Genomic DNA, 18,727 nt, shown 5'->3' on the forward strand with positions numbered 1-18,727 from the left:
ATCTACAATACGATGACCTGCTACTCACCCTCTAGATAGCGTTCATTCAAATAACATTACTTTATTTTCGTAATGGCAGATGAGCTGATCTTGTTAATAGCTTAACACAATATCAATTAAAACAAAGGTTTATCAATGTTAACTTGACTTTTCAGGAAAGGTTACAGGTTAAATTGGGAACACTAGCTATAGGCGGCATCCAGCTAACTGTTTATTGTAACTGTAAGGAACCACCAGCATTGCTTTGCTCACAAGATAAATAAAAATCCACCTGCCAGCACCTCTTAAGGCCACTAATAACACACTGAACATGTGTGCTAAGCTGCTGGTTGAAGCCTCATGTTTACCTGCAGACATGTGGGGGAAATTAATCTTGCATGTCTCAGATGTTAGTCTCAGCAAAAATGCCTATACTCATAGTCAAATGTAAAACTAGTCCTTTAACATAAAATTGTAATGTTGTTTTTTAATGACATTTTCGGGGTCCATGATACTGGTCTTTTTTGAGCCAGCCGCTGGAGACCAACGACTTCCCACTGTTTCTTCTTTACCCTATGCTAAGCTAACTAGCTCTAGCCTCATATGTATCATACGGGGACTAGACCAGTACTAATATCCTTATCAAACTAGACTGTTTAAGTTCAAGTGACAAATGCTCTGCACATTATCAGGCCATTTAGAAAAATATAATTCTTTAATGAAGGCATGGCATGAATATGCGGCATTACTCAACCTGCGCCCGCGTTATGGGGAAAAAAGTCGTAATAATTACCTCTTGTAAAACAAACCGTTGTGCACAAATCCTGCATGCACTTTTGAACAATTTTTCGAGGCAAACACATAAAAACACCAGTGGGGCCTGGAGTCTGAATGTTGGTTGTACAACACACAGCAGACCCACTGAAGGGGAGAGGGGGCATGGGGGGCAGAAATATTTGCATGTTCTTAGTGACTTATTGTTTCCTTAAAGGTTTTTTCACAGATGTTCAGCAAAGTCCTTGTTAAATCCTAAGGCCTGTTGCTTGATGGAGAGAGACAGCAGACTAGAGGCATTAGTGCATGCAGGAATACTGAGCTCTGCAGAAAATAAAATAGGCAATATTGCCCCTATGAGTGCGTGCTAACGGGACGCTTGCAGCTCAAGTGCATGGAAGGGTGTGTCATATGTTCCAGTGCATGTATGTGTCCTTGCAAGTGGCATTGGACAAACTCAACGGAGAAACCTGTGGAGGGGCCACAGGAAAGGCTGGGGTAGCAGATACAAACTCACACACATAATACACACACACACTTTTAACATGAGTGCCCTCTGACATCAAGTCTGAGCTGTGGTGTAAGAAAAAGAGAGAGAGAGAGAGAGAGGGAGGGAGAGAGAGGGAGCAAGGGGGCAGAGAGAGGTACAGGAAGGGAATTTATGATTTATTATTCATTAGCGAATACACTGAGGGTTAAATGTATAACAGACGAGAGAAAGAAGAGCGGTGGGGGGAAGGAATACACTTCAATACACTGCACGCGGTTGCGTGCAGTGTATTAAATCTGCTACAGGAGTCGTCTCACATCAAACAATTTCTCACTCTAACTGCCATTTTTATGTGTGATCAGAGCTGAAAGAGAGAGATATTCTGCTAGTGTCGTCCACGTTTGTGGATGCAGTTTGGTCGTGCATATGTGTGATGTGCTGTGTGTGCGTGTGTGTGTGTGTGTGTGTGTGTGTGTGTGTGTGTGTGTGTGTGTGTGTGTGTGCAAGGAAACTATACATTCCTGCAGCCCTTTATGAGTTTCCCAAAGAAAAGTATTACAGGTTAGAGTAGATGAGTTGAGGTGACATTCTGAAGGACATTTGGTGTTCCTAATTTAATGTACCCGTCTACCGCTCGCATATGCGCAAGCATGCATCTGGCATCCAGCGTTGACAATGCAGAGATAATCCAGCGAGCTATAAATCTGTCACAGTGACAATCTAAGGTCAAGTGGAGCTTTCCTGAACGTTAACTACACAGCAGTGCTGTGGTGCAAGATTCAAGGAAGACTATACAGAATAGTTATTTGTTTTTATTCAACTGTCCGGTCATTAATATTAAAACTGTGCATGACACAGAGCCTAATTTGGTGATTTTTGAAAACTTGCGTGTGTCTGAAACCCAGTATTGTACTTTATTCATCATTCCACTCCACTCCACTACGGGCTTTTCCAGAGGACAAACATGTGGATTGTAAAACCCTGTTTAGTGTTAGAGTCGCCCTCCACTGTGCTGTTAGAGTAATGCACCCTTTTAATTTACTGCTGACTGGGACCCCCCCCCCCTTGTTTAGCTTTCACAAGGGCACATGGATTGATCCACAGCTGTAATGAAAATGTAGCACCAATCAGCTATGGATGCTTGATTTAGTTGTGGTAGTTAAGCCTTAGAGAACTAGCCAAAGGTGCCAAAAGGCTAATGAAGTATGCGACCTCAATTATCCGTGGGTGCTGCAAATAAGTCGATGGCTATTTTGAGAGTACAACTGAAGAATGACTAAATGTACGGTTTACTAGTGTTTTCAATAAACTACAGTTTTCAAAATGGGTTGTAAAATGTTGCTTTTCCAACAAGTCTATGTAAGATAAAGTAAGTCTCTCTGCGTACACCGACATACACGTCACTGTCATTGTGTTATTTATGTCAAACAGTTTATCCAACTCTGGATAAACTCTGTCATTACTAAAACACTGTCAGCTCTCTAGAGCTACATTGTGGAAATGGGTGGAGTAGAGCTTTTAGCCTTGGGCAAATAGTTTAAAGGTTTTGAAGTCATTACAACAAAATCCTCTCAGGTTACAAGGTGTTTGGATTGGTTAGATAGTGTATGCATTGATACTATTTTTTTGTGAATAAATTATATTGCTCATGAAGGTACTATTGTAGACATAAGGGATTTACATTTTTTGACAAGTTGTACTTACCATGTATCATTGTGTCACAGAGCTGAGCGTTTTTTTCTGAAACACCATACGAATGCCCAGTGAGCAAAGGGTTGTTTACCGATACTTACCTGCATTTCTTAAGATGATGTCAAAGATTCTTGCCATCTAAAAATAAATTCTTTGAAAGTGTCAGTTATCAATATTTTTGTGACTCATTATTTTCTACACAATAATGTCCCAATATAAGAAAATATATATCAGCATACACCAGAAGTCCACTGGCCTTAGACTATTGGTTCTGTTTTGTAATTACTTACTACTTGCAAATAGCGTTGCTTTTAAATTGTGACTCCAGGTTTTGAACATGATCAAAAGCAGGCATGTGCTTCTTTTGACTTGACAAATATAAATGATCTAATAATAACAAAAAGGCCTGCTGTGTTTGTGTAAAAATGCAATAATAGATTACAACAAATTGTGAGAGTATGTCAACAATCCTTCAAGACTAAAACATAATGTAAAGTATTGTATTTTTGGTATGCATATAAGAGTGATCGATGAGGCACAAGCTGGGGATCATGCCCATGAAACACATGTGCACGTTACTGCTCACACTCACATATGATATGTTTTAATCTGCAGTACTTTTACTCCCCTCTTGTTGCTTTCCCGGCCCGAACAACCTTGACAAACAAAAAACTAGAGCTCTGTCTGTTAAAACACGACGGGACCTAGTTGAAACCACCACTTTGTCAAATATCAAATGGTAGTATCGATCAAAAATAGGGGCAGCGAGGAAAATGTGATACAACGTGTTTACTTACATGAATTGGGGTGGGCGGGTCTTGATATCAGTTGGACCAATAGAATTGCTCGTACATGTTGCCTGACGTGGACCCCAACCAATGACTGACGTGTACAGCTGGACAAACGCGTCCCACGACACAACGTTTTTTCCCCCCTCGACGTTTCGACAGAGAAACAGCGGATTTATTCCGTTTTTAGCCACTTACGCGAGCTAGGGGACAAAGGAGACACGTATTGTTTTTGGGTGTATTGGAGATTATTGGATTAATTTCTTCACTGTGTGTTTCCCCTGTGACGTCCGGGACCGGAGAAGAGACGTTTCCCCCCCGACAGCTGGTTTGCGGATTCCCCCTGCAAGCACTTGAAGTTGTGTGGTGAGTTGTTGTTATTAGTGGAGCTAGCGGTTTGCTACATGAAGAAAAGGAAGAACAGCGCCGACCGGTTTTGCAATGTTCATATAAAAGCAAATCGTGTACGCGTGTCTCCCAATTTGTTTTAATAACTTGCTTACATGTCACGGATGACGTTCCTTGTGGCGTTGCACCACTTAAGATCACAAAGCCTAAAAAAAGAAGAAAACACTCATTAAAATGATGAAAGGGTGACATGTCGACTTAGGAGTCATTGCCTCCACTAGAAATAGTTGTATTGTGGTAGAACACTACAGTACCCGAACACTCCCGGGTTAATTAACCAATGCAGTGTTAGATGTTGGATTAAAACATTTTCTTAGATCAGCAACACTGTAATATATTGTGCATATACTGATTTGAGCACTAGACAATGTGGGTTGATAGTATGTTGTTCACGCTGTTCGTCATTTTGTCCCCCATAAGAATAAAGTAAACTAAAGTGCTGAGAATTTGCCATCTACCAGAAAGATGATTTTATTTCCAACGCCACGCAGGCGTTTGTGTTTTTAAGTAATACGTGTAGCTAGCGGTGCTTCAAGGATGTTTGTTAACGTGTTGCGTTCACGTACACATCGTGAGCCCCGATTTTCGCCCCTTTACGTTATTGTGACGTGTACAGCTGAATTGGTTTGTTGGGAACCCTTCCTGGAACACACGTTTATCGCTTGGCCTTAGAGAGATGGATATGTCTTATGAGTTGCGAACAGCTCCACCTAAAAGTGACGTGTACTTGTGGGATGAGGCGGCGAAGACGTTAAGCTATCCAGTAGTGTACAATAAAGAAATCTAGATCCTAAATTTGTGTTCAGCACTTTGATACATGGAATATTTCTCCCATATTTATCCTGTGACCTGTCTCGTTAATTGATGAGGACCGAGCGTTTGACCAGAGCCCACAGTTAACGTTATGTTGTAAAATACCTTTATTCTTCGCCTCTCACGTTTAAACCCAAAAAACGATGACCTTCCTGTCGACCACATGCACCACTGTGCACCACACCACTGAGAGACTGTGTCTTCAGTTCCTGGACCTGGACGTCATTACCCCCCTTTGAATTGACATTCATATATATATATATATATATATATATATATATATATATATTCAGACAGATAATGAACTAACACGATCTGCAAGGAGAGTTCTACACTCAATTGTCAGTAATGTTATGTACATCTTTAAAAAAAGTTAAAACTAAGGTCCTCTATAATACAACATCACCACAGTTTTTTCTTTCATGAATACGTGAGATGTTTGTTTCAACTGGTCGTTTTGGTGCTGTGGGAAAGAGTAGTTGCACTATTTAGTTTCCAATATATACACACACATTGACAAAATAATAGAAACCAATCATAGTATAAGGTAATAAGACTCACCGAACCACAAATGTACTTTTTGATAATGACCATAAAATGAACAACTGAAACATCTTACCAGAGAAGAAAGAACCATATTATCAGTGTGGCGTATTAACAAGGGGTTAAATAAATCAAACCACGATCGGTACATTTTTCTGAAAAGAAAATAGAGCCTGGTTCTTTCTCACATCCAAATGGACATCAGGGGAAAGAATGTCTGTGATTTACAGAGTCTGCTCAGAGTGCATTGGAGATGGATCTTGTTCAATCTTGGGATCCATATTCATCATGCAGTATTATCCTCTGGGGGGATTAGGACTGGAAACACTGAGGTGCAATACAACCAGATGTTGTGGTACAACGGATTGCATAGCGGGTTACATCTGTTTCTGCATCACTGCACATATTTATCTGCACACTTAACAAATCCATTTGTTCCAATGGTATTTTGGTCAGTCTTTTTCATTTGCTCTGCACATGCAGTGTCTTACTACTACCTCGCTGCAACCTACATTCTAGTATTTGTGCTGTAAACCCATCAAATGGAATCAACATTTTCTGAATTCTGCTACTATTCAGATGGATTCAGTCATTCTAAACTGGGGCCAGTTGATATGGTTGAATTCACAGTATTTTCCAATGTTACTCTACATAGATTACGACACGCCGATATTGTGCATAAAAAAATAAATGGCATGTTCGGAGTGAATTAGACCGAATTCTTTGTACTGTCCAAAAAAAGTTTTGCAGATTTTGTTTTAAGTTCTTGCTTACAGTTTACCCGAATCTAGAGCTGAAACTTCAATTTGTAAATGGATGAATACATGTTGTCATTTATAAAAAAAATCATTTGAAGGTATCTTTTTATAATATTTTTACACCGAATTTGTTTTGGTTGGATAAATCACCACATATAATGGTCTTAACTTAAGTTGTGGGACATTTTGATTGAATTTTGCTAATTCAAAATTGAATATTTGTGCTTGAATAACTGTCATCTTATTTGCAATTCCCACATTAATGAAAAAACATGAATGCAGCCCCACACCACGTGACCGACCCAGCGTTCTAACGTTAGCAAGGTGGCTAACAGGATTTAGCTAACTTGAGCTACGTTGCATCGCAGCGCAGAGTAATCCCCACTGGAGAAACGACGACCACGCACTCTTCGCTGTGCACTTGCTAGAACTTCGTGTAACGCTACACTCCGAAACGAGCACCTAGAGCACAATGCCAGGTAACTTCAACTTTTAAAAAGCGCGACGGCTTTTCTTGTCTTCGTGAAAAGCTGCTATAATCCCCGGAGCGGAGGCTTGTTATGTTGACCTGCTTCACGGATGCAGCCATGCTGTAGCAGCGTGCTAGCCGAGCAGCCGACTTTGTTTGGCCTCAAAGCATCCGAACGGCGATTGTGTTTTGGGGTTTGACCTCGCTGCATGGTTTCTACGATAAAGCGTCTCATCGTGTCTTTTTAGTTTTTTTCAGCGCGCTGCTTTGTTTGCGTGTCCTTCGCATTTTTCACGCCAACCCGCTTACCGAATACGAAGGAAATAACCTAGCCGCGTACCCTTTGTTGTTACTGGGATAGCGTTCACCTCAGGCCCGTTCATTGACAGCACGGTTAGGTGTGCATACATTTTCCGAAGCTACGGCGAGCTATCCGCTTAGCCACAACGTTGCCTCGGCTCACTCCACCCAATCCGTTTAGCGAGTGGTAGGTAGGCCCGGGCACCTGGCGCAGCCCGCTAGCTCTCGGGAGGCGTTAGCATGCTACATGCTACAGGCCACTGCGACGCGGCTCCCGCTACACACAACCGTTAACTGCTGCGTTACATAATCTGTCATTAAGCGGGTTATTCTCTTCATTTAAACAGTTGCTAGAGTTGCGTTAATGTGTGTTTTAGGTTTGCAAGTTTATTGTAAATTGTTTCTCCCTTAAATCGTCGATGCTTCACAGTTGCCCAGAGTCCACAGTTAACGGTATGTTGTAAAATGTCTTTAATTCTTCGCCTCGCGCGTCTAAACCCCCAAAAAGATGGTCTTTTTTTATTAGACTGAACCATTAAATGTTGTTTCTAAATAAAATGATTCACTGAGTAACTCGTATTCACAAAGTTGGCTCTCGATAGTAATGCAAGAGGCCATCATAGTTACTTAATAATAATTTTTATCAGACCTACATTTTGATATCCAAAACGTTCTAATTTCAATTTGCTCAAAAGTTGCCCCAAGTGGTAATTTTTTTTTTGATTGATAAATTAATCGGCATAAGATGTTTTGATAGCTACATTTGGGGCTTTTCCTAGTCTTTTTATTTTTTACAGTAACGATAATCATTTCTATGCCAATCGTGTCTTCCGTCGTCCTGGTTTGTCAACTCTTCATTTAAAAAATAAACACTTCATGTTGGGGGCGGAAAAGCTTCAGGTGACGTCGAACAGTCTACAGATAATCTGCAATGAAAGTGAGGTGACAACAGGAGGTCTTACATTTCCTTTCTGTGTAGGCCTTCTTCTCTGTGATCCGGCACGGAGGATTCTGTGCTTCTCCAACTAAATATTACATGGTGACCAACGCCTGGTTACGCACCATGAACATGTTAAGTGCTACATGCGGTACATAATCGCACTGTCCTCCCTGTTGCCACTTCTATGACGATTCACCTGCTGTGCACTCTTGTTTCCCAAGCAGAGGCGTTCACAGTGACCCATAATTCATTTAAGGGATCGGGACTACTCGTTGGAATACTTGTTAGTTATTGCTGGAGAAAAGTTTTTTTTTTTCTCACTGCAATTGTATTAAAAGGATTGTGCATTTGTTTAAACCGTCAGGTAAACTTAATCATTGATGGTCGTTGTTGATGCATAACACTTTGTGGACAGCGGTAGAAGGTTGCCGCCTTCTTCAACCAGTGCTGATTTAAATGCGGGCGTGTCGTATTCTTTTACCAGATTTTGTTTGCCGCCCTCTGACTCATGTCGAAGCTAACACAGCTAACATTTTGTTTTGATCTCTGCGCCGTGTAATTAGACTGCTTTTATCATTGTCCTCAAATGGACAGAAACACTTGACAGCTTTGAGAGAGGCAGACACACCCCCCTTGTAACCTACTTAAATGTTTATTTGGGCTCCTCCAGAAGGACAGCGTGTCCGTACGGTTTGCGCCACTTCACCGCGTCTCATCGGTCGACGGTGTCACATTGACCGAGGCACAAGCGGCAGGAATCCGCGTCTACGTCACGTTATTTCCTGTTTTTTTTGGGGGGGGGGGATGATATCAGGTTCTTGCTGCTCAAGAACAAGATAGTGTGCCTACATCAGGCTGACCCCGGGCTGCGTGCGCCGCCCGGTCGAGATCATCCTTTTTCATTTTCCCGTCCCTCCTTGCTGCGAGGCCCTGGTTGAGTCATGACTCGTCTGTTTGAGCCGGCTGGCAGTATGACGACGACTGTCATTGTAGTGGGCCGCTCTCATCTGAGCAGGAGCTCTTTGTCACAGCAGTAGACTTGCACTGGCTAATCACTTTTTTAAATTTTTTTTTATGAATTCACAATTCTAGTAAACCGGCAGAAAGAAAAGGCCATTTAAACACCAGAAGAAGTAAAAAAAAAAAAAGGTTCTTATATATAGAGGGATGTTTAGTACGAAGATGTTTGATGTGTCTCTGTTCAGTGGAGAATGTTTTTCCATCTGAAAAGGAAAGGAAATGAAGCACATGAGGCTCAACATCAAAAGTGCTATTCTAATGCCACTGTAGAAACTGTCAAAATCTGGTCATGACTTATTTTCCTCCACAATCTCACTTGGCCAAAGAGTTTGACATCGTTCGACAGTTTTTATTGGCTTAATCCAACTGATTTAACACTTGGGGTGGGGGTTGTTTACTCGGGAGTCCCACTATATGGCTTCGTGATGTCAGACCGGAGTCTTGACTTGTTGACGACGACGATGATGCAATGAGGCCTTTCGCCACAGCACTCAATTCACCAACCACCAAATCAATTGATTCGTGAGATGCCGACAGCTCCGTTTAGCCCGCAGACACTCCTCTGAGTGTTTGTGGTAAAATGGTTTGAGGTGCCACAGACTGTTTTTTTAGAGACGGGTTTCTTTCCAGCTGTTGATGCTGGTGTCGATCTGCCGCTTATTTAGATCAAAAGATATGGAAAATAAAAAGGAGACCCGATGAAGGCTGTTCTGCTCTTTGATGCAATTTTTCAGTGTTTGCCGTATCAGTTTGGATCTGAAGCGTCGCAGCCCTGTTTATTAGACAATGCTAATAAATAGAATACAAATACTAACTGGCTTCTAGAATGAATTGGCCGGAATCCATCCTTGTAAGGTGACCGAAGTTCCAGTTTTATGCTGTCAAATTCCAGTGTTTTTACCTGATTTTCTAACTGTTGCTCTGCTGTAACTGCTTCCTGTGCAGAGCCAGCTGAGATGAGCGGTCCAGAGGTGGCCAAGACACCGGGAGGCGGCGCTCCGGGCAAGGAGGGAAAGGAGCCAGTGGCCAATGGGCACGCAGGAGAGGGCAGCGACGCCAACCCGTTTGCTGAGTACATGTGGATGGAGAATGAAGAAGAGTACAACAGACAGGTGTGTGTGTGTGTGTGTTGTGTCCCACACTATGCTTCGGTAGACATGAGGAACGTCACATAAGTGTCATCGTTGAACTTTCAGCTGGTGGAAATACGTTTAAACAAAGTCACAGTTCTGATATTTTGTGCTCTGATTCAATAATCCGATTCAACTGATATTGATGTTGGCCATTTTCAGACCAATTTCAGGAAATGTCAATGATCAAGGTCAATTAGAACCAGTGTCTCATCACATGTTTTTCTAACATAAAGCACTGCATTGTTTATTTGATCAACTGCTAAATGTTCCACGTGGTACATATTTTGGCTACACTTACACACAACCCCTCTCCTCTCCTTCTATAATGACTGATGCTCTCCTCAACGTTCAGCTCGGGCCGTTTTTATTTTATTTTTTAAAGCAGCCTAACTTTTTGTCGCCTGCCATCCTTGGGGAAGTTCCCAGGTCAGCTGATGACTGACACCCACTCGTAGTTCTATTATTATTACTGTTTGAGGTGCATGGTTGTGTATAAATGTGTCCGTTACTAAAGAAAAAACACTTTATATTCGGTGCCCCTTTTCAGTATTCTGTGTGTTTCTTGGTAGTCATGTACTTCAATGCCACCTCATTACACACAAGGTTTTTCTTTGGAGAAAAGAGACGGATTCTACTTGTCATGCAAATGATCCCATGTATATTCCTCCTCTGTCCGCCTTTACTGTTTTTCCAACTGTCACTCATCCTCTTAACCCCCCCTCCCCCCACTACCCACACGTGTTGTCTCTCAGGTGGAAGAAGAACTGCTGGAGCAGGAGTTCTTGGAGCGCTGCTTCCAGGAAATGCTGGAGGAGGAGGACCAGGATTGGTTCATCCCTTCACGTGACCTTAACAACCAGGGGGTGGGGCAGCTGCAGCAGCAGCTCAACGGCCTGTCCGTCAGCGATCACCATAACAACCTGGAGGAAGTGGCGGTGAGTCAGAGATTGCATCTCATTTCCCAACACCGAGAATTTTGATGAACGCTCGAGCGACGAGGTTAACTCTCTATTTGTTCTCGCCCTTTTCCTGCAGAGGAAGAGCATCTTGAATCCCGAAGCGAAGGAGTTTGTCCCGGGGAAGAAATACTAGGAGTCCCCCTCACCCCCATGGAGCCTCCACGCGCGCGCACTCATACACCAGCTCTCACATATTCTCAGAGACTCTGGCGGCCACGCCCGCACACACACTGATTCACACACTCACGCACACACTTGAAGTCCAAGGCGTGCTGGCGGGCCCAGTCGGGGGGTGGGGGGATTTCTTTTTTTTTCTTTCTTTCTTTTTGTTTCTTTAATCTTTTATTTCCTGTTTGTTTCTTGTATACTGAGGGACATTGGGAACGGGTGGGGGAGGGGTGTAATACCAGCACCGCCTTGCAGCGGGCGCTAGCTCATCATTGCATTTCAGATGACACCGTTGAGGCTTACAGAGCATGCAGATCTCATTGATTTCGCCGTGCAACCGAGGCAGCTACCAAGCAGTGATACCAGGACAAAACATCTAATAAACGTGAGAAATGACTGCACATACGTGTTCATTTGTGTGCTGTCGGACTTAATAAAAACACGGTCCGAAGGTTAAGGGTCTCCATGACGGTGAGGATAGAGAAGGACTTAGATTTCCGGGGTCTTGATGGGCTCTTGCAGCTGCTCTGTTGTGTCATCGCGGTCGGTCGAGCCCGTTAACGTTTGCCCCTATTTTGTCATGAGCTCATGTGACATCACGGCTCTTGTGCGTTTTTTAGAAATGCGCGTTCTTTATTTGTATTTGCAGCGGCTCCGTTCCAAACCAAATTACAGACCCCATCCCGCCCAGCACGCTTGTTTTGAGGTGATCTTAACAGACACGGACAGGTGTAATCATGGATTAGAAGTTATTTTCCCAATTTATGTGGAAGTCCATGTTTATCTTTTGTCCAGTTTATTAGAACGCAGTGAGTTTCTCAATCATGCATCAAGTTGAGTTAAGCAAGACAAATGTTAGAGGGAAGCTCAAAGATTTGTGAACCGTAAAAAAAAAAAAATGAAGAAAAAAAAAAAAAGACTTCAGTTCTCATTATGTTCAGTTTTGTTCATGGCTTCATCCTTCAGTTCTATTTGGATTTAAGAGGTGTAGTGAGCAGCCTTGTTACAGGGGAGTATTTGGTCTGGAACAAAGTCAACAGCTTGGTGTGTCCGGCATCCGTGTCATCAGTGTCCATTTCCAAATCAGGTTTTAAAACCTCTCCTCATCCTTTTTTTTTTTTTTCTTCTTTTTTCTCCATGTTTTTGAGGATGAGGAATTTTGTGTCTCTACTGGGTACAGTAACCTGTGGTGTCCATTCAGGCCTGTTTGCAGGAGGAAACTTGAGGAGACAATATTGTCGTGGCCAATCAGAATAAAGCAGTATGGAACACATGGCAGACAGTAGGCCTATGGCTTCCTTGCTGTTCTTCTTTGTACATTGACTTTTTTGAGGAAGTTCTTCTTAACCATAACTCTTTTGTTGTTTTCTGGCTTTCCCTGAAGCATCGCCCCTCACTATGATCTCCGTTTAAGTTGTAAAACATTCAGGAAAAGGTTGTAATATGTGAAGATGCTTTCTAGGAAACCCAGAATCCCATCAACGGTAAACATGAATTAATTAGTACGTTCTAGTTCTCGGCCGTCTTGGGTTGAAAATGCAGAGACAATATTGTCGCTGTGTGTTCTTGATGCCACTGTTTATTTGTGGTATTAGTGGCAATGTCTTTCTGTATTTTTACTGTAATGGCAGACACTTGTACACTTGCACTCTCTGATTTGAGTAACAAGTACTCAAGTGTGTTCCTAAATGGGCAGCAGAGACTGAGTCATCTTGGTTAAATGGAACTTCCTCACACAGTGTTGGACCACACAATGGCGCCCTGGTGAAGCCAATAGGAATGTCCGCCAGGTGGATTGTACAACATGAAATCATTTTTGGTGATTTTGTTTAGATGCGTTAGATGACAGAAGCCGTTTAAAAAAAAAAAAGGAAAAAAAAAAAAAGGTCCAGGCGACAGAGTATGAATTTCAATACAAATAAAAATAATGAAAAAAGAAGAATAAAGATGTTAAAGACAAATGCTCTGTTTTGGCTTTTTTGTCACTTTTTGATACACACTGGACCAGCATACTTGTATTTAAAAAAATCTATAATTTTTCACTGTTCGTGATTAAGGTACATTTTTTTTAAATTCTTTGTAGACTTATGTTCAGATTGAGCATTTCCCCTTGACCGGAGAAGCATAAATACGCACTTTTTAGTAGCTGTCCCTACTAAAAAGTTTTTCTGCACAGCTACAATTTGGGTAATCTGCCACCTTGAAAAAATTGTAAAATCTGTCTGCCAAGGAAGACTGATATGATTTAAAGGGAGCCGCTCCTAAATGAACTAAATGATGTGGAAGTATTTTGTGAATATGGAGCTTGAAGTTGACCCTTAGCCGATTGCATCAGGTGTGAACGTTTCAGCTGATCTAAGATGCCAGTGTTTAGACTATTTGAATTATGAGCAGATCTCAAAGTTGTATCATGTTTTGGCAGATTCTGATCTATATATTTTTTAAAACCATTTTACCCCTAAGAAAATCATTACGTCCTTTTTCAACAAATGTAATGACTTCGCTTTGCTTTAGGAAGACGACAAAACATCAGACATTATCTTTCCTCTACCAGAGAATGGGACTCGTCTGTCCATGGCGAAGGTCAGAACACCGCCATCAGCCTTCGACTAAATGAAGGACGCGCAGATTGCTACACCCGTTGCTTTCGTAACTAAACAAGCCCAGTTATTGCATATTTTACCATTTAGTCATATTGAGATAGTGTGGCCCAATTTTGAAGCAACTTTTTGTGACTCTTACAATCGTTCAACGCTAATTTAGATGTGCATTTCTCCCCATTGCTCACTCCTCCCCTTGAGGCCTCCTGCCTGCGGGCCGCCCAAACAAAGCGCTCCTGGATGCAGACGAGAGGAAGGACATCTTCCCTTGGGAGTGGCAGGGTCTGCCGTACAACAGGGTCGTGGCCACGTCGTCCGCTGCTGTCGAGCAGGAGACGGGGGGCTGTTTCCGTCTGTCCGCCGCCGTTGTCGAGGGCCGCGCGATTCTGTCGGCGTTGGGCGACTTCACCTGGAAACCTGCCCGGTTCGAGAGCAGCAGTGACAAATGAAGACTCTATCTGACTGATTATGGGACGATCTTGAGAGCAAACTAGCATCAAGACTGCGGGCCTCACACTGGAGGTCTCCATCTGATGGAACGAGCACGCCATCACGCTGGTATGATGACCTTGGGGGTCACTGAGGTCATTGTACTAAATTATCTCTGCTCCTCTGCTAAAAATGTGATTGACTTTACCAGCAGAGATGTGTTTATTCTATCTGATATTTTCACAATGGCAACCCCCTGTTTGCAGTGTTCACATGTACATTTGGATTGCAATTAAAATCCAAGTTGTGTAATTAAATTCATCAATGAATATAAACATGCGGTTACGGTGGGATGCTGAGCTCCAGCTGTAGCCGCAGAAACATTTAGAATAGGGACTCCTCTACATAACGTGTACTTTTACTTTTTAAAGGAGCGTTTGCAGATAAAACTGCTGTACTTTCACTGATTGCATTTCAGAATGCTGAACATGTATTTTTACAGGTGGGTACGTTTATATTTAATCAAACAGATTCAAAAGAATGTGAATACTTGCACCACCTCATCCCGACAGGGTGACAAGAAGCCCATTAGAGTGTCTCTTAAGTGCCGCCACCAGATGGTTTACTGCTTTGTTACGACTCCTCTGCAGCTCGAGTATCCTGCGGCAAGATACCTTGAACGCCGCCTCCGTATGAATGGAGTATCCTGAGGCGAAGGATGCTCCATTCAAACGGAGGCGGCCGTTTGAATTGCTTGTTAATATGTGGAAGCCCTTTCAAGTACGGGCGATTAGACAAAGGAGCAGATTTTGGGCTGTTTTGACATTAATACACGCACATGTATGTGTTTTTGTTCTGTATATTGAGACAAAAGTTGGGATTCAGAGATGATAACGTATCTGGTGGCGAGGAGCTTGATGGTGAATGTCCCTCCGCTGCATCTGAAGCTGGGCCCACAAAGAGAAAACGCACAAAGGCAATAAAGCAGAAATGCGTATAGAAGACGAAGGGCTAGTAGTTGGTAATACCCATTCTCACACATGCACGCTTACCCCGGCAGAGTAACTGGCTTGGTACTCGGTGAGCGGGAGCATCCTGCTGGGCTGAGCATGGGCCAGAGCAGGTATGCTGCTACGACCGATGCAGGGAGGGAAGGGATTCATCTCGACGCAGCGACAACAACCGGAGTTCTCAGTTTCCCATGTGCAGCTGTGACAGATGGAAAATGTCCCCAAAAAAAGAACACTTATGTTACAAGATGCATGTGTGAGAAGAATTTAAAACAAAATTGAAAGTGCTCACCAACTACGCTGCCCAGGAGTATGCTGTAGGAAGATCCTATCTTTCAGTCCAATAGCAGGCTGCACGCCCCTCAGGTAGGCACTGGTAACTCCATGTTCAGCGCCTAATCAATGGAAGGGATAAACGCCCATTTACTCGAGATGTTCATCCTCGTGAAATTGCCTTACAGGTGCGTTTATGCCTGCGTGTGACGGAGGGTTGTTCTGCCGTTGGTTGCGATAATTGGAATGGAGGCCACAGGAAGGTCCCGCAGGTGCTGCAACCCGGCTTCTCTGCAGACAAATCTAAGGAAATCTTTGCAGTAGGCCGGACCGACGTGAAATGACAACAAAATTACACCAATTTATAAGAATTAAGTGGTTCTGCACGCTAGACCTACAGTTTTCAAAAGCCACAAGCCAAAAATAACAGAAGAAATTGCAGAAGAACTGGATGTGATCTTACTCTCCTGGTAGAGAACATTACTCTTCTTCCAAAGCACATAGCTTCTCCCCACCAGGTAAAGGCCTGAACTCCCTTTCTCCTCCCATCTCCTGCGTCCTTGGCTCCGTCAGGGGAGAGCCAACGAGCGCAGCCGCCTCGGACACGGAAGGATAGACTCCCAAAGGATGCAAGGAGCCAGGGAAGAAGCGGGAACTTGTTGGAGGCTGAGACATAGAGGCCCATGACTTAGGATGGAGATGTTCATGGTAACAGAGAGCTTGTTAGAAAATAAAAGATTATTTGCAAACGTGTGTTGTTCACCTCTAGACAGCTAGTAGAGCCATAGATGCTGTTGGACGTCTTGTAGTATTTTATAAGTATTTATAAAATGCAGGCCAGTTTTCACAATGACTCTATGAAAACATCAAAATCAACTGGTCGGTGAGTCAGTATGTCGATCAATGAATATCACTCAGTCTATTTATCCATCCAACCTGGGTACTGTTGATGCACGCAGGAGCCGCTGCAGCTTCACAACTGGGCCTCGGCTGGTCGACTTGCAGGTGGCACTGACTGAAGGGTTTATAATGGCGACTATAAGTGGTGACGAATCTCACCAAAGGCATCAGCCCCACAAACTGGAAGAGAGAGACGTGCATTGAGACGACGAGTCGGTCTGAAGGAGCTACTCCTTTCGCACAGTAAATGGAACAATAGTTTGACCATGCACAGCTTTTTGGAAAGTAATCAAATCCTTAGAGGAAATGTCTCTTGGAAAAGCATATATTTGTAATTCCAACATTACACACAAACACAAATATAATGCATTTCTATTTGTAGCGTGCTGTAAATATAGACTGAACACAACGTTTATGGGAAAACAAACTACAGTGTTTGCCACTACTCTACAATCAGAATGAGACACAACTACTGTCCCAGAGGGTGACGTGGTTGAACGTGGTTATCCTCTGATACTGTAAATAAAATGCAATGTATTGCATTCAAATCTTTCCTCCACACAAAACAGCAAACCTGAATCGTGCTCAATTGTACCTGAATTTGCTCAAGCTCTGATTACTAGTTAAGTGATCTAATTGGTTACTAGTGTTTTCATGGCTCCTTCTGAATGCAGGTGATTGGTAGTTTGTCATTTTAACTGGTCAATAGTCACACGAGTCAGGGTTTTTAATTATTGTGCCAGTTTTTGTATTTGCAAAATAAAAAAGTATTACTGCTGCATTATATATGAACAAAAATGTGTTCAAAGGGCTTGTTAATAGACGTTTGTCCGGGAAATGCCTTTTTTGCCTCGCTTCACTGCTTTCGTACCAATTCAGCCACACTATGGACATTTGGGCAAAAAAGCTAAACAAATCAAAACAAAAACTGACGTTAGCTGATGCGAGCGGACACGAAGCAAGCATTATAAAGTATATACGTTAGTACACATAAATATATACAGCCAGCTGCTGGCTCTTGATTTCAGGTGTTGGTGGACTGAACAGAGGTGAAGATTATAATGATTAAATTATAGCCTAACGTTGCTTAGTATCACATGTGTATAACTTTAATAGGCTCTCTACGTAAGGTTAAATTAAAGTTTTTACTCTTTTCTGTGTCCACTTCGCAGCTTGTTTGTGCTGCCCTCGAGTGGCCAAACATCAGTCAACATTAAGGAAAAGATGTGTGAAATCCCTGTAGGACAATGCATTTAAATCACTGTACTCTGAGAAGGTAAGAATTTAGATGAATCTCAGGACATAAGTGAGATGTATAAGCAGTTGGTTAACAGTACTGTTGATGAACATAGTGGTGCAGTTTGTCTCGAGGCTGCAGAAGGCCGAACAGTTTTAGTTGCCTTCTAATTTCAATACAAAACATACCCGGAGAAACATTAGACAACGCACACATTTGCATAATTCAGTCCCAGACGAGACTATTAGTGATGATTGACACAAATCCACTTCAAATCACACAGTATTTACCTTCAGGTGCTTGGCAGGAATCATCAGGGCCCGGTTTTTCAAAAGGTTGAATTTAGTAATCCTTTTTTTTGCGATCCGTGATCACGTAATCCATCTTACTTTTGAGCCAGTTTTTCAAAGCAACACCGGATTGGATCAATCTGATCCGGATAGGAACTTTTCAGGATCACCAAATCTGGATAACCAGTGCTCAAACAGGATAGGAAATCACAACGTAGAACTATAGATATGTAAAGAGCAACAAGTAGAATAGCCAGTGTGGGGTCAATATAAGTTTATTTTTATCTGAAATGAAAACACACACGTTTAAAAAAAAAACTAAAAACAAGAAAAACCCCACTCCATCCTCTTCCAGCAGTCCGCTCATCTGAGACCTACAACACAAACACTGTACATTGAGGATATTCAAATATAGATGTATTGAATAAAAAAAAAGACTTAATGTCAAATACTTCACAATAATTTCAGACTTCCTCATCTGATGTGGAGAGACCAGCTTGTCTGAGCGAAGCCTTTAGAAGGCGGATCTCAAGTCTGGCCTTGGTTTGCTGCAGTTTGGTCAGAGTCAGTTGTTTCTCTGCCAGAACGAGCAAACAGGACGTGCAACAAGGGACGCAATAGTTAGACACTATTTCTGATTTGGATTTGTTTTGGATTTCAAAAATCAGTGATTGACAATCTTTGCATTTTTTTGGTTATTCTGTAATCATTGCATGCATCACTAATGAATATTCTAAAACCAAAAATATTTTCG

The 18,727-nt window shown here is 42.4% G+C and overlaps 1 protein-coding gene across 2 annotated transcripts; it reads left to right on the top strand.

The window, feature by feature from the left end:
- Positions 1 to 3,744: 3,744 nt before the first annotated feature.
- paip2b (poly(A) binding protein interacting protein 2B) lies at positions 3,745 to 13,195 on the top strand. Of its 2 annotated transcripts, none has more exons than XM_040181446.2 (4): positions 3,745 to 4,089; positions 9,920 to 10,086; positions 10,860 to 11,042; positions 11,143 to 13,195. In XM_040181446.2, the coding sequence occupies exons 2-4, from the start codon at positions 9,931 to 9,933 to the stop codon at positions 11,197 to 11,199; spliced, it is 396 nt and encodes a 131-aa protein (XP_040037380.1). In that variant the 5' UTR covers positions 3,745 to 4,089; positions 9,920 to 9,930; the 3' UTR covers positions 11,200 to 13,195. The 2 variants fall into 2 exon arrangements, with proteins under 2 accessions (XP_040037380.1, XP_040037379.1); XM_040181445.2 differs by lacking the exon at positions 3,745 to 4,089 and adding an exon at positions 6,529 to 6,724.
- The last annotated feature ends 5,532 nt before the right edge of the window (positions 13,196 to 18,727 follow it).

Source organism: Gasterosteus aculeatus, chromosome 7 (genome assembly GCF_964276395.1).
Source record: "Gasterosteus aculeatus chromosome 7, fGasAcu3.hap1.1, whole genome shotgun sequence".
Classification (NCBI taxonomy): domain Eukaryota; kingdom Metazoa; phylum Chordata; class Actinopteri; order Perciformes; family Gasterosteidae; genus Gasterosteus; species Gasterosteus aculeatus.

Excerpts from the sequence above, each read along its gene's own strand:
- paip2b (XM_040181445.2), top strand. Across the intron at positions 10,087-10,859 it reads AAGAAGAGTACAACAGACAG|GTGGAAGAAGAACTGCTGGA; the intron begins GTGTGTGTGTGT and ends GTTGTCTCTCAG. Across the intron at positions 11,043-11,142 it reads ACAACCTGGAGGAAGTGGCG|AGGAAGAGCATCTTGAATCC; the intron begins GTGAGTCAGAGA and ends CTTTTCCTGCAG.